Raw genomic sequence first — 12701 nt, forward strand, 5'->3', positions numbered from 1 at the left:
TAATTCTTGAAAATTTGATTTTTCATATGGGTGTCTTCCTGAGGCCATATGTTTATTTCGTCCGCCATTCCTCTGTCATACAGAGTTTGAATAACATTTATATTAGAATAAATGCGACCATAATAGCATCAAGACAAGAAATTACTTAGTAATAATCATAAGAATATATTAATTACTACTTTTATTTGTTGCATCGCATCGTCTGATTAATGAAAAAACGCGATTTTAAACCCACTCCAGCAAATCGGGAAAAACTATTCTGTTTACAGCTCGAGTTTCCTCGTTAATATTATTCCGCTGAGCACGTGGTTGGCATGTGCATATATCTGCTGTCGATAGATCCGTTTATTACTATGATTATATAATAATTTTTCATGGAACAAGTCTTGATAATTTGTTGGTTTCTTTAAAACTCAAGAAAAAATGATAAAAATGTCCTAAACATATGTGTTTACGGCGGGTTTTTTTTCTGTGGCGATAGAAGTTATTTTCAAATGGGGCACTGCAAGGAGGATGCTTAGCATTTAATTTGAAAATGTTAAACAATATGCGGTGCATAAAAAACAAATTGTAATTACATGTCTTACATTCGACAAGTTGGTTCGTATGTCTTTTTTGTTTAGAAGTTAGATAGAAAAAATAGCCAGTTATAGGATTTTCTTCAGGCACCTTACATAAATAGCTAGATTGTTTGCAATGACCCACACATTGTATGGAGTAATGTTTGGACATAAAAACACATCATGTCTCATTATGTTGGCAACGTTGTAAGCTCTCGCTCATTGAACATACAAAGCTTAATAGAATATATTGAGTTGTTTTTTTAGAAATTTAGAAGCGAGCACAATGTTTACAAAGAAGGTCCATTGCATAGGCTATGTCTATCATCGCAAAAAAAGTGAGAGAGGCTCCCCCCACCCCCCCCCCCCCCACCCCGAAAATCCTGTTTGTTTTTTCAAAATAGTGCAAAAGATTTAAAAAAAATGCATTACTAAGTATGTGATGGAACATGTACTAGCCTTGTAAGACCACTTGTTATAAAAATATTTGGTTGCCCTCTCTCCCGATGTACTGCTAATAAATGGCCCAATACACAATATTTTTTTCTTTTTCTTCCGTCAACAATTACATGTGCATGTATGTTTATATTTTAAGGCTTTTTTTTCTCACCTATAAATACGGACTTGATAATTTTTCCTTGAGTTGGGAGGACACCAAACGTCATTTTAAAGATAGTATAAAATATCTAATTATGTTGATTTTTTTCTTTACTTTGTAAAATTGTAATTTTGACAAAATGGGCAAATAGAAAAAAAAAGTTTTTTTATTCATAAATCTCCTAACCCAATCTGAATGTTTTCATTCCTTTTCAAATGTTGCTCCGCTGTAATGAAAATTGTAAATACATGTTTATTTCACACAGTATACGGGGGTGATCAAAAGGTAAACGATATCTTAGTCAATTGATAGTTATATTATTGTTGAAATATTCAATTATTTTTCAAAGTGTAAATTGGAGGTCTTTGATAGCATATTGCTGAATTAAAAACACATCCCTTTTAAAACTTGCTTTCACCGGGCAACATTACAAGTATCATATTTAACCATCTGCCTTCCTTCACTAAAACAATCTATCCAATCATTGATTGAAATTATAGGAAGTCATTTGTCTTAATAAACTGTGAACAAATTCTTATACGCTACTTCAAAGGCATTCCCAAGATAAACCATAAATATTATAGTCGTTTGTTAAACGTCTAATTTCTTTGTGTTTAATTGGTGATAATTAAAATTTTGATTGATGATATAAGTTATCTGTGGATAACTTACAAACTCTAAATTTTTAACTTTGATGGTGCTCATTTTTCCTTACCTGGAATCAAAGAGTTTAAGATTATTTTATATCAATACGTACACTATTTAACAACTGTTCAATAATAATACTTAATAAATTTCTTCAAGGCACACTATAACACCTTTCCTCGGTACCTTGTTTTGAACTTGAAAGTATCATTTAAAAGTGCAAAATTTAGACATTTTCTCAACAAATGGTTGTAGAGAGAACATTAATGCACAGTTTGCATATTTTTTTGAATTTTTTAAGGCTCTGCTGAATTCTGTAGCTGCGCAGTTCTAAGGAGCATATCAAAAGCATTTTTCTGCAAAAGTATGGATTATATATTCACAACATGCATTCCGTTATGCATATTTATTGTATCTTTATCATAAGGATTTAAAATGTGATCAAAATATAATGTTTTTAGCCATTTGAAGAAATGTTGACATTTTGTTCTCACTGCACTAAAGGCGGCCGGACATCCCCCTTAAGGTATGTCACTCGTGAAAGTTGTTAAATCAAGGATTTTTTGAGAAGTTTATTTTTGAAAAGTACTCATACAGTGTATCTCAAAAGCGCAGAGAAAATAGGGGATCAGTGTGGATCTTTCTGATCTACGGTACAATTATGCTGACCTTTTTTTTGCACTTAAATTTTGACTTTTTGGATAATTACTTTAACCCTTATTATATTTATCAGATGTAACCATGTCAATAAATATAATCTTATTTTACGTAAAATGGTTTAAATAATATTTATCATTTAAAAAATCTTGCGAAATAATGTGTGTAAATTTTTGTGTGACCTTTTTGCACTAAAAAGTAACATGTTTAGGGGTATTAAAAACCAAATAAGCAATAAAATATTTTCTTATATCAAACTTTTTCTGACTTAAGTGCTGATCAGTCACAAGTATTGAGTGAGTAGTTTAAAATAATAAAAAGAAGATGAGGTCAGTGGTGTTAATTTTGAAATATTGGTCAAAATATGTGATTTTCAGGCAAAAAATTGTGTAAGTTTTACCATGACTTTTTTTCACATATCTTCATATTTTGGCAAAAATTGTTGAGGGAAGGTGTAAAACTTGTTCTAAAAATATAAATTAAGACCTATATTAAATATTCCTAGCAATATCTTCAAGAAAAATAGTCACCGAGTAAAAATATGGGAGGCTAAAGTTCCACGATGTTAAATTTATTAAATGTGCAGATTTGCTGAGTTTTCTGCTAAATATCCTTCCACCACAATAAATGGTCTGTCATAAATCTGGCTCCGGGGCCATAAAACTTAGCCAGCTCACTTTCGAGCTCAAAATGTGAGACGGTCTAGGTTTTTGGTCTCAGTCTCACTTTAGGTGTGCCATAAAAATTTGCCTTCTCGGTCTCAGTCTCACTTTCTTGGTTTGGTCTCACTTTTGAGCTAAAAAAGTTAGACCACATAAAAGGTGTCTAATTTCATAATTTTTGGTCTCACTTCCAATATGGCGTCTTCGGCAGCGAGATTGAATATTTTCAACATCATTCAAAGGCAGAGAAAAGCTCCCCGTTCGCGTGATTTCAGGGATAGAAGTAATCCATTGGAGGATTTGGAGCCGAATGAGATCTATGTTAAATACCGTTTTCGGCCTGCTACTATCATTTTCATTGTGGAATTACTGTACAATGATCTTGTAAGACCAACGAAACGAAACTCCACCCTGTCCCCTATTTTACAAGTGCTGATAGCCCTACGGTTCCTAGCCACTGGATCATTTTATATCCTTGTCGGTGAACCACTGCATTGGAATCACCAAGTCTTCGACTGGAAGAGCCGCTCGCTGTGTGTGTTCCCTTCTTGCGAATTTTACGGTTCTTCTCTTAGTGGTACCTTATCTAAATGAGTATGATAAAATCTTCATCACATTATAGAATAAACATTTATGAGATTTGCATTCATACATTATCTCTTTATGAAAATATGCATGAAATGTCATATAGGGGCAAAATGAAGAGTACCCTGCCTGGTGCTCCAGAGTCAAAGCGAGCTGTCTCTCTTTTACTTTATATAAATAGCACGGTGAATGATATAGATGTCATGATGATATAATTTATGTAGCTTGAATATTTTAATAACTTTTTTAAAGATTTATTCTCTCATATGTAAATGAAGTTGAATTTTATTTCAACATGCAATACTAGCTTTTAGTGGAAACAAAATTAACAAATATGACCTACTATGACCTAAAGAAGACGTCTTTTGATTTTGAGGTCAAAAGGTTTAATAAATGCTAAAATTGTCACTGTGTTTTGTTGAATTCCTCGCAAATTCAAGTTTTCCGATGGTTCTCGCTTAGGATGGGAGAAGCCCCATATGCAGTTTCAAATCACGCACACTGGATTTTTTTCTCTCCATTTTCCCCTAATTACTGAATGATAGTATTTAGCATATGAAATGAATTTATGACGTACATATACAAACTTCATCATTGAATCATTATTTCATTGTGATAAATATTTTTAAAATGAGTAAGTATGTCCTCTAAAAATGATTATAATAATTTCATTTATCTTTAACTTATATATCTTTTCTCAGTATTCATGTTTTCAAAAATGTATTAAAATGTTGGGGGGGGGGGGGGTTAAGAAGAATAGGTTAGAGATAAACACCTACATGTATCCGAATTTATAAAAATAAAAACAAGCAACAATGGAGAATACACATGTTATGCATTTACAGTACATTTAAAACATTTTTAACCCACCCCAAAAGTTACAACGTACACTATACATATATAATAACAGGTTAAAATAAAAAATCACAGGCCTGAACTTTTTTCATGAATAGTTCATATTTTTTTCTGTGTTCTACCCTCCCTCCCTCCCTTTTCTTCAATTCTCGTTTCGCTTACATTGATCAAGTAAATAGAATATCCCTAATTTTTAAAGATTTGCTGATTGCATATGTTACGGTTTTCCAATGGAATAAACTACTATGGTGGTAACAGATGAATTTATTTATCTCACAAACACACAACAACAGGCTCTGAAATACACACAAACATAAAATAAACATACATGCACATTAAAACACAAAACACACTTCAAAGGGAAATAACTCAATTTCAAAATTGAACACAAATGATAGTCAATTAGCTTGAAATGAAATAAATATGAATTTAAATAGAATAAAACTGAATCATTTTAGCTTTTCCCAATTATAATTTAAAATCATTATCTCAGAAAAGTGTAACTCAAACAAATGGTAACTTGAAATTAATTTTATTAAAGTGTGGCGATATTATGGGCACGGCTGTTATTTAGTTTCAAATGCAAAACAAACAATATCATATGGGCAATGGGCAGCCAAGACAAGAGCATGCCCCAATCAAATGCACAAACAACATTCAACATCAAAGCAAATCATATATCAAGGTCATTACCAAAGGTCAAAGTTCATATAGTGGTAAGTCAAAGTTCATACAACATCAAAAGTTCAAAGTTCACAACATCAAAGTTCAAAGTTCACCATATATATATATATAGAAAGCATTGACCCTGGGAGGTGCAGAGGTCAAAGCTTACAATATAATTACCAAAATGCCGCTTATACGCCAGAGGTGATATTTACGATATATTTATTACGAATTACATCCCGCTTATGTGCCTTCTTTACTTGTCGTTTATATATCAGTCACTGTTTAGGAAACATTGGCCCTGGGAGGAGCAGTGGCCAAGGTTTGCGAAAAGTTCATCTAAGTTGGTCTCCAGGTAGACTTTTTCTTGTAACAGCCGTACCATTTGATATTAAGTGATCCTTTTGTAGGACAGCTGCAATAGAAAGAAAAACACAGCGCAAAAATCCATTCGAATAAGGGTTGGGTGAGGAGGGTATTTTTCTAAATATCTAAATTTGCAAAAAATTATCCCTTAAAATTGCACCAACCTCATTCATATAGTCTGTGAATGAAAAAGGATTAACGGAAGTTGACTCAGGGGGAATAACTCTAATTGATTATAGGGATTATAGGCGGATCTATGGATTTTGTAATATGGGAAATTAACACTTTCTTCGATAAAAGCCTCCAATTCGAATAGAATTGGATGTGATATTATCTCAGAAAAGTGTAACTCAAACAAATGGTAACTTGAAATTAATTTTATTAAAGTGTGGCGATATTATGGGCACGGCTGTTATTTAGTTTCAAATGCAAAACAAACAATATCATATGGGCAATGGGCAGCCAAGACAAGAGCATGCCCCAATCAAATGCACAAACAACATTCAACATCAAAGCAAATCATATATCAAGGTCATTACCAAAGGTCAAAGTTCATATAGTGGTAAGTCAAAGTTCATACAACATCAAAAGTTCAAAGTTCACAACATCAAAGTTCAAAGTTCACCATATATATATATAGAAAGCATTGACCCTGGGAGGTGCAGAGGTCAAAGCTTACAATATAATTACCAAAATGCCGCTTATACGCCACAAGTTCCCTGAGATGAGGATCAGAATGAAACTCATCCAGGGAACTCCGCCACCATGGTGGGGGTAGAGCGGCATATACGAACAGCCGTACCCAGGACCCTTGTTAATTGGGAAAGCAGGATTGACCATGCGCAACGATAGCCTCAAGTCCCCCCTGGAGAGAGTTTAGAAAAATGTTATTCCCCAACGAGGATAAGTGTACCCCATCCTGTAAAAATAAAGCTGGATCAGGTTTAATGTCTGAATGGCGAATTATTGCGCCCCCAGATTGCAAGACAATTGCAGCTATACCAGAATTAACCCGTTTGCGTGCATTTTCCATAGCTTTTAAATTTGCTGAATAGCGCCATTGGAGACGCGGAAGTATAAATGACCATATAATCCTACTGTTTCGAAAGTGATTCCTTAGAAATAAAACCAACTGCTTTGCAACCACCCTTATTTTTCTGATCGATACATTGCCCAAGTCATTCCCCCCACAATGTATAAGGATGAAATTAGGTACAGGGCCCACCTTTCCAAGAGTTCTAATCTTTTGTTTAGTTTTACTTAACAGGAGGCCACTATAACCCTGCCACCACAGTGAGATGTGTTTTCTTTCTAATGTCAAATTTGTACCACCTGGTCTTAATACAGCTTTCAAAAAGGCGTGCTTGATTATTGATGAACCCACCAACCATATTGTCTGTATCTCTAAAATTAAATTAAAACTTTGGTATGCGAATGTAGGATTTGTAAGAATCAGATTTCCAACGACCAGATCTCTGAATGTCATGAGTTGAAAATCCTTTTAACGCGAGATCAGTACTCGCGCCGATACGAAAAGAGTGAGATTTGTATCCTGAGATACCAGGCAAATTTAGGTGCTTAACTGCCTTACAAAGTACCCCCGTAAATTGATATCGTGTGAGTGGGGATAAATCGAAGTGTCGAAATAATGGACCTGAACCCTCTGGACGGATGCTGACGTATTTAGTAATGAGCTGATATGGACATGCTACACCACCCTGCTTATCTATTTGAAGTACTGTGCCTTTACCTAACTGGTCCGTTTTCGAATACCGGATAGTCAGTAAGAGAGATTGCGTTTCGTGATTAATGGACAAATTGTCGAATTGAATTGTGTTTTGTTGATCACCTTCTCTTGTATTAACTGTTAATTCGCCAACTCTTAAAAATCCATGAAATGCCAGGGAAAATGCAGCCGAGAAAAGAGCTGTTTCAAAAGCATTGGTACATATTATGGGCAGAACTTGAATAATATTTAGCAAAATTGTTTTCGTTATTGGCAGTCTAGTATCTACTTTATGTCTCAAACGTTTCATGCCCTGCAATAACTTTGTAACCAAGAACTCTGGGGTTGGATCGTGAACACTCTGCAATTTACAATAAAATGAAATGGCAGACAAGTATGACCTCACGGTACCATATGCGAGGCCGGATGATGATGAATGCAAAACGAATTGCACGACTGAGTTTAATGTAGGGGGCCATGGCGTGCAATCAATGAGTCTACATACTTTGTAATAAGCTGCCATTCCAGCCCGATGAGATTTATGTGTGTTTTCAGATACTGAGGCGTCTAAAAGTTTAGCAAACTCAGGCTGGAGATGATGTTGCGGAAAGATAGGGGCACTGGGCAAGGGTGTTCCCTGGCATGTGGAGCTGCTTGTCGGAATCTGGCCCACTGCTTACGAGAAATTGAATCAGCAACTACATTGTCTTTACTTGGTATGTAAACTGCACGAAACAGAATATTATAATTCATAGAAGCAAGGACAAATGGTCTAAGTAGTTTCATGACCCGCTCTGATTTAGAAGTGAGTTTATTTATTATAGCGACTACAGCTTGATTGTCTATATGGAGAATGATCTTTTTATTAGCGAGTTTGTTACCCCATAAATAGACGGCCAGGACCACCGGAACTAACTCTAAAAAGGTCATGTCTTTAAGTAGGTCATTGGACGCCCAGGTCTCTGGCCAAGGGTAAAAACACCATTCCCCTTTGAAATAAGCACCACATCCCAAGTAAGACGAACCGGAACTATCTGTGTAAAAATTAATGTTGTTGTCTGACGTCCACTCAATATCTAAAAAATACACAGTCCCATTAAATGATTCAAGAAAATTAATCCACATGTACAAGTCCTGTCGCATTGATTGAGTTATCCTTATGTGATAATGTAATTCTGAAACTCCTATTGTAGCATTATAAAGCCGACGCAGAAATGCCCTACCTGGTCTTATGGCTCTTGTAAAGAAATTCAGTTTACCTAAAACAGATTGTAATTGTTGGAGTGTCATCTTGCGTTGAACAACGAGATGGTTTAAAATACCCTGTAGCTCTAAGCATTTTGAATTGGGGATCTTAACTAGCATATGATAAGTATCTATCTCAAAACCTAAAAATGTCATAACCATAGTAGGGCCTTCAGATTTGTCCTCGGCAATAGGAACACCTATATCATCGCAGACGTCTTGAAAATTCGACATAAGATCTTGACAGGAATGGGCATCCCTCCCAGCAAATATAAAATCATCTAGATAATGATCCATTGTTGATGTTTTAGAGCGCTGTATCGTAGCCCACTGCAAAATTGTAGAAAAATCCTCGAAAACCTTACACGAAATGGAGCACCCCATAGGTAAACATTTGTCTATGAAATAATTACCCTGAAATTTAAAACCCAGGAGATCAAAATCGCCGGGAAATATTGGAAGAAGTCGAAATGCGGATTTTATATCTCGCTTACCTATGAAAGCCCCCTTCCCTAATTTAGCAATCATCTGAATCACTGAATCAAAGGATGAATATTGTACAGCAGTTTCACAAGGATCTATGTATGAATTTACACTACTAAACTTCGGGAAAGAGAGGTGCGTTATTAGACGCCAGCCCAAATTATCCCCCTTCGGCACTAACCCAATTGGAGATAACCTAAGATTAGAAATTGGTATTTTCGTGAAAGGACCCTGTATCCTCCCCATTTCAATTTCTTTATCGATTTTCTCTTTAAGTTCATTAGGATGATCGTCCGCGGATTTCAAATTATTACATTGAATTGGTAATCTAGGCCCATGATAATGAAGTTTAAACCCTTGAGAGAACCCTTGGATTAGGCGATTTGCTATGATTCTGTTAGGATAGTGGACGAGACATTTTTTAAGGGCGTGTACATTAATAGGCGTTGAACCTAGACGCCATAGATTGCGGGGTGCGGAATCTTGGTCTTGAGTAGGTGGGGCGCTGGGTGTTGCTGCTGGAATACCCCCTATAATTGGTATTTGCATTGGTTGAATACCCCTTATAGTTGGTATTTGCATTGGTGGTTTGTGGACGAAAACTTGACTGTCCATAGAATTGACCACTTGAATTTTGTTGGCGAAATATTTGTGCGGACCCAGTGTTTGAGGCTTGTGTAAGGCAATGTATCTGTGGATGGTTACTACCACATCGAATACAACTGTGTTTATACATGCATGGGAATTTGTCACAAGATCCCTTGTAATTGAAATTGAAGCATTTATCATTATTGGTTTTGGGTGCATTTGTTACGTTATAAGCGGGCCCAGAATGCATATACATCAACCATAATTCCGAGTCAATTTCACCCCAAGAAGACACAGGATTTTGCTCTTTGCGCAGCCTAAACTGCGTATCATATTCTTTCCAAGATATAGCCCCCCTGCTAACACCCATTCTTACGGTCTGTATGTACTTAAGTAGGTCAAGAGTCTTGGCGGGATGTGCACTCAAGTACACACTTGCAAATATGAGCATAAGGTCAGTCCATTTCTCAATATTTTCTACCTTTTTTGGGTTGGCATCTTTATAAATTATCTCACCCATACTATTCATAACTAATTTCTTTTCATCAGACCCTGATTTTGGTGTTACCAATGTGGCCAAATCAATATACTGCCCACTAATAATACGTTGTTTGACTGTGCTAGAAACATTCATACCAATCATATGTATTGATGGGACAGGAGCAGGGGTGGTACCAACATCTGTTGGAGTTGAGATTGTTGCTCCAGAGGTGGTCGGTGCAAAGGATGGCCCTGCACTTGTCGTCAACATGGGTTGCGCTTCCGCCACAACGGAAGTTGATGGAGCCTGGGTCGGTGGTATTGGTACATGTACTGGACATCCTGCCGACGCCGTCGACGAGTACGTCTGGGAATTCACAGACACCGTAGCCTGACTACCACTTGGCTGCTGTGTGGCAGTCGCTGCTGGTTGTGCCATTCTACGCTTCTTAGCTCTCGGTGGCATCGTGTTCAGAAAAGAAAAGAAAATTCTTTATTTATATATATATATTATTTTTTATATTTGTAAGAAGAAATCTAAATTAATTATCTCCTCATTCTCACATCCTTTATTATTTCTTTTTATAAAGTTAGCCTAATTTTTTATTTATTTATTTATTATTATTATTATTATTATTTTTTTATTTTTTTTTTATCTCCCCTTGGTATGGAAATCTGAAACGTGTCGGATCAATTTATAAAACAAAGAAAATTTAATTAAGCCAAAGCAATATGATATACATGTAAATCCTAACGATCAAGATAAATGACTTAATAATCATTATATCTTATCACATACTTACATCATATAATCTGTTTTAATGAAAACTTATATAGATACAACGTGGTCGGCTAATACAAAATGGCCACAACAGACGCTAGAAAAAATTATCATTATAAAATCAAGGATCATCGGGAAATCATGAATAAATACTCCTAAATTGATTGCAGCAAACAACTACCAAATAGATAACAAAAACATCCATATGTATTATACCCATTAACTATTTTTCTAAATATCTAAATTTGCAAAAAATTATCCCTTAAAATTGCACCAACCTCATTCATATAGTCTGTGAATGAAAAAGGATTAACGGAAGTTGACTCAGGGGGAATAACTCTAATTGATTATAGGGATTATAGGCGGATCTATGGATTTTGTAATATGGGAAATTAACACTTTCTTCGATAAAAGCCTCCAATTCGAATAGAATTGGATGTGATAATATTGTATCAAATTAAACAAATAACTCAATATTTCTCAACGTCATCAGTGCAAAACAATTTGTTCACACAGAAAACACAATCAAACACCACAAACAAATTCAACGCATAAAACATTGATCTTACCAGATATATGGTATCAGAACCATTGTTCTTTATATATATATGTGACTACAGTTATGGCTAAGGAACTCCCTAAAAACCAATTATTGTTATTGTATTATATATTGATTTCATCAAAAATGTAAAATATTAAATAAATTCTATTTTTATAATTATCACACAATCAACATTCTCTCAGGTTAATAAAGATTAATAAATAATGTCTTACTTTCTGTCTAGGTCAGTCAAGTCCAAAACCTCTACCAACACATACAATGTATAGAACAGGAATTCAGGAATGAAAATCAAATACCCCAATATCACTATACCCTCTAAGACTTTTACCTTTGACACTAAAATCAACCAACCAGGAATGAAAACCAATGAACCATAAATAACATACTACACTTACCTATGGAAACCCATGAATGACTTAAACCCATAAATAACTTAGAATATGGAAACCTGTTTATGTAATCTCAATAATTTATTTTATTTAAACAAACCAATAAAATAAATATAAATCTATACTATTACACATATATAATATTAAGTAAGATTTTGTTTATTCCTAATAAAAGTTTTTATACTTTAGCATTGACAATTGCAGTTATATCTTCCCAAGCGCAATTTTTCTCTGCTTTGATCCCGTGAGGATCCGGGTTAGAATAGGTCCTCAGTACCCCCTTATGCTTGGCGTAAAAGGCGACTAAATGGGGCGGTCCTTCGGATGAGACCGTTTAAACCGAGGCCCCGTGTCACAGCAGGTGTGGCACGATAAAGATCCCTCCCTGCTCAATGGCCCTGAGTGCCGAGCATAGGCCCAAATTTGCAGCCCTTCACCGGCAATGGTGACGTCTCCATATCAGTGAAATATTCTGGAGAGGGACGTTAAACAGTATACAATCAATCAATCTCTGCTTTGCCGCACTGGGCACCTTTAAACTTTGAGTCTAAAACATCAACACGCCGACTTGCTTCCTCGTATAATATTTCTTTTTCTAGCTTACTTCAGTATGGTTCGTTAACGTTTTCTTCCTCATTATTTTTTGTTAAAAGAAATTCGATATCTTTATCTTCCATGTTTCTTTACCTGCGTCTTTGATGAACGTTGATGACGTCAGTGACGTCAATTATTAAAAATGACGTAACATTTAACATATAGTAAGCATAAAGAACAAAAACAGTCTTTATTTTGAATTTTATTTTAATACGTTTTACTATTGAGCAATACCTAGAAGGTGGGCATGTCATGTGTA

General features: G+C 35.3%; 1 protein-coding gene across 1 annotated transcript; it reads right to left on the reverse strand.

The window, feature by feature from the left end:
* Nucleotides 1–7182: 7182 nt before the first annotated feature.
* Nucleotides 7183–10582, reverse strand: LOC134241062 (uncharacterized). Its single transcript, XM_062723154.1, has one exon. The coding sequence runs from the start codon at nucleotides 10580–10582 to the stop codon at nucleotides 9485–9487; it is 1098 nt and encodes a 365-aa protein (XP_062579138.1). The 3' UTR covers nucleotides 7183–9484.
* Nucleotides 10583–12701: the final 2119 nt, after the last annotated feature.

Source organism: Saccostrea cucullata, unplaced genomic scaffold (assembly GCF_032062105.1).
Source record: "Saccostrea cucullata isolate Sc308-1 unplaced genomic scaffold, CSIRO_AGI_Scuc_v1 ctg3034, whole genome shotgun sequence".
Classification (NCBI taxonomy): Eukaryota; Metazoa; Mollusca; class Bivalvia; order Ostreida; family Ostreidae; genus Saccostrea; species Saccostrea cuccullata.

Coding starts and splice junctions, on each gene's coding strand:
- LOC134241062 (XM_062723154.1), bottom strand. CDS start 10,582: ATGCCACCGAGAGCTAAGAAGCGTAGAATGGCACAACCAGCAGCGACT.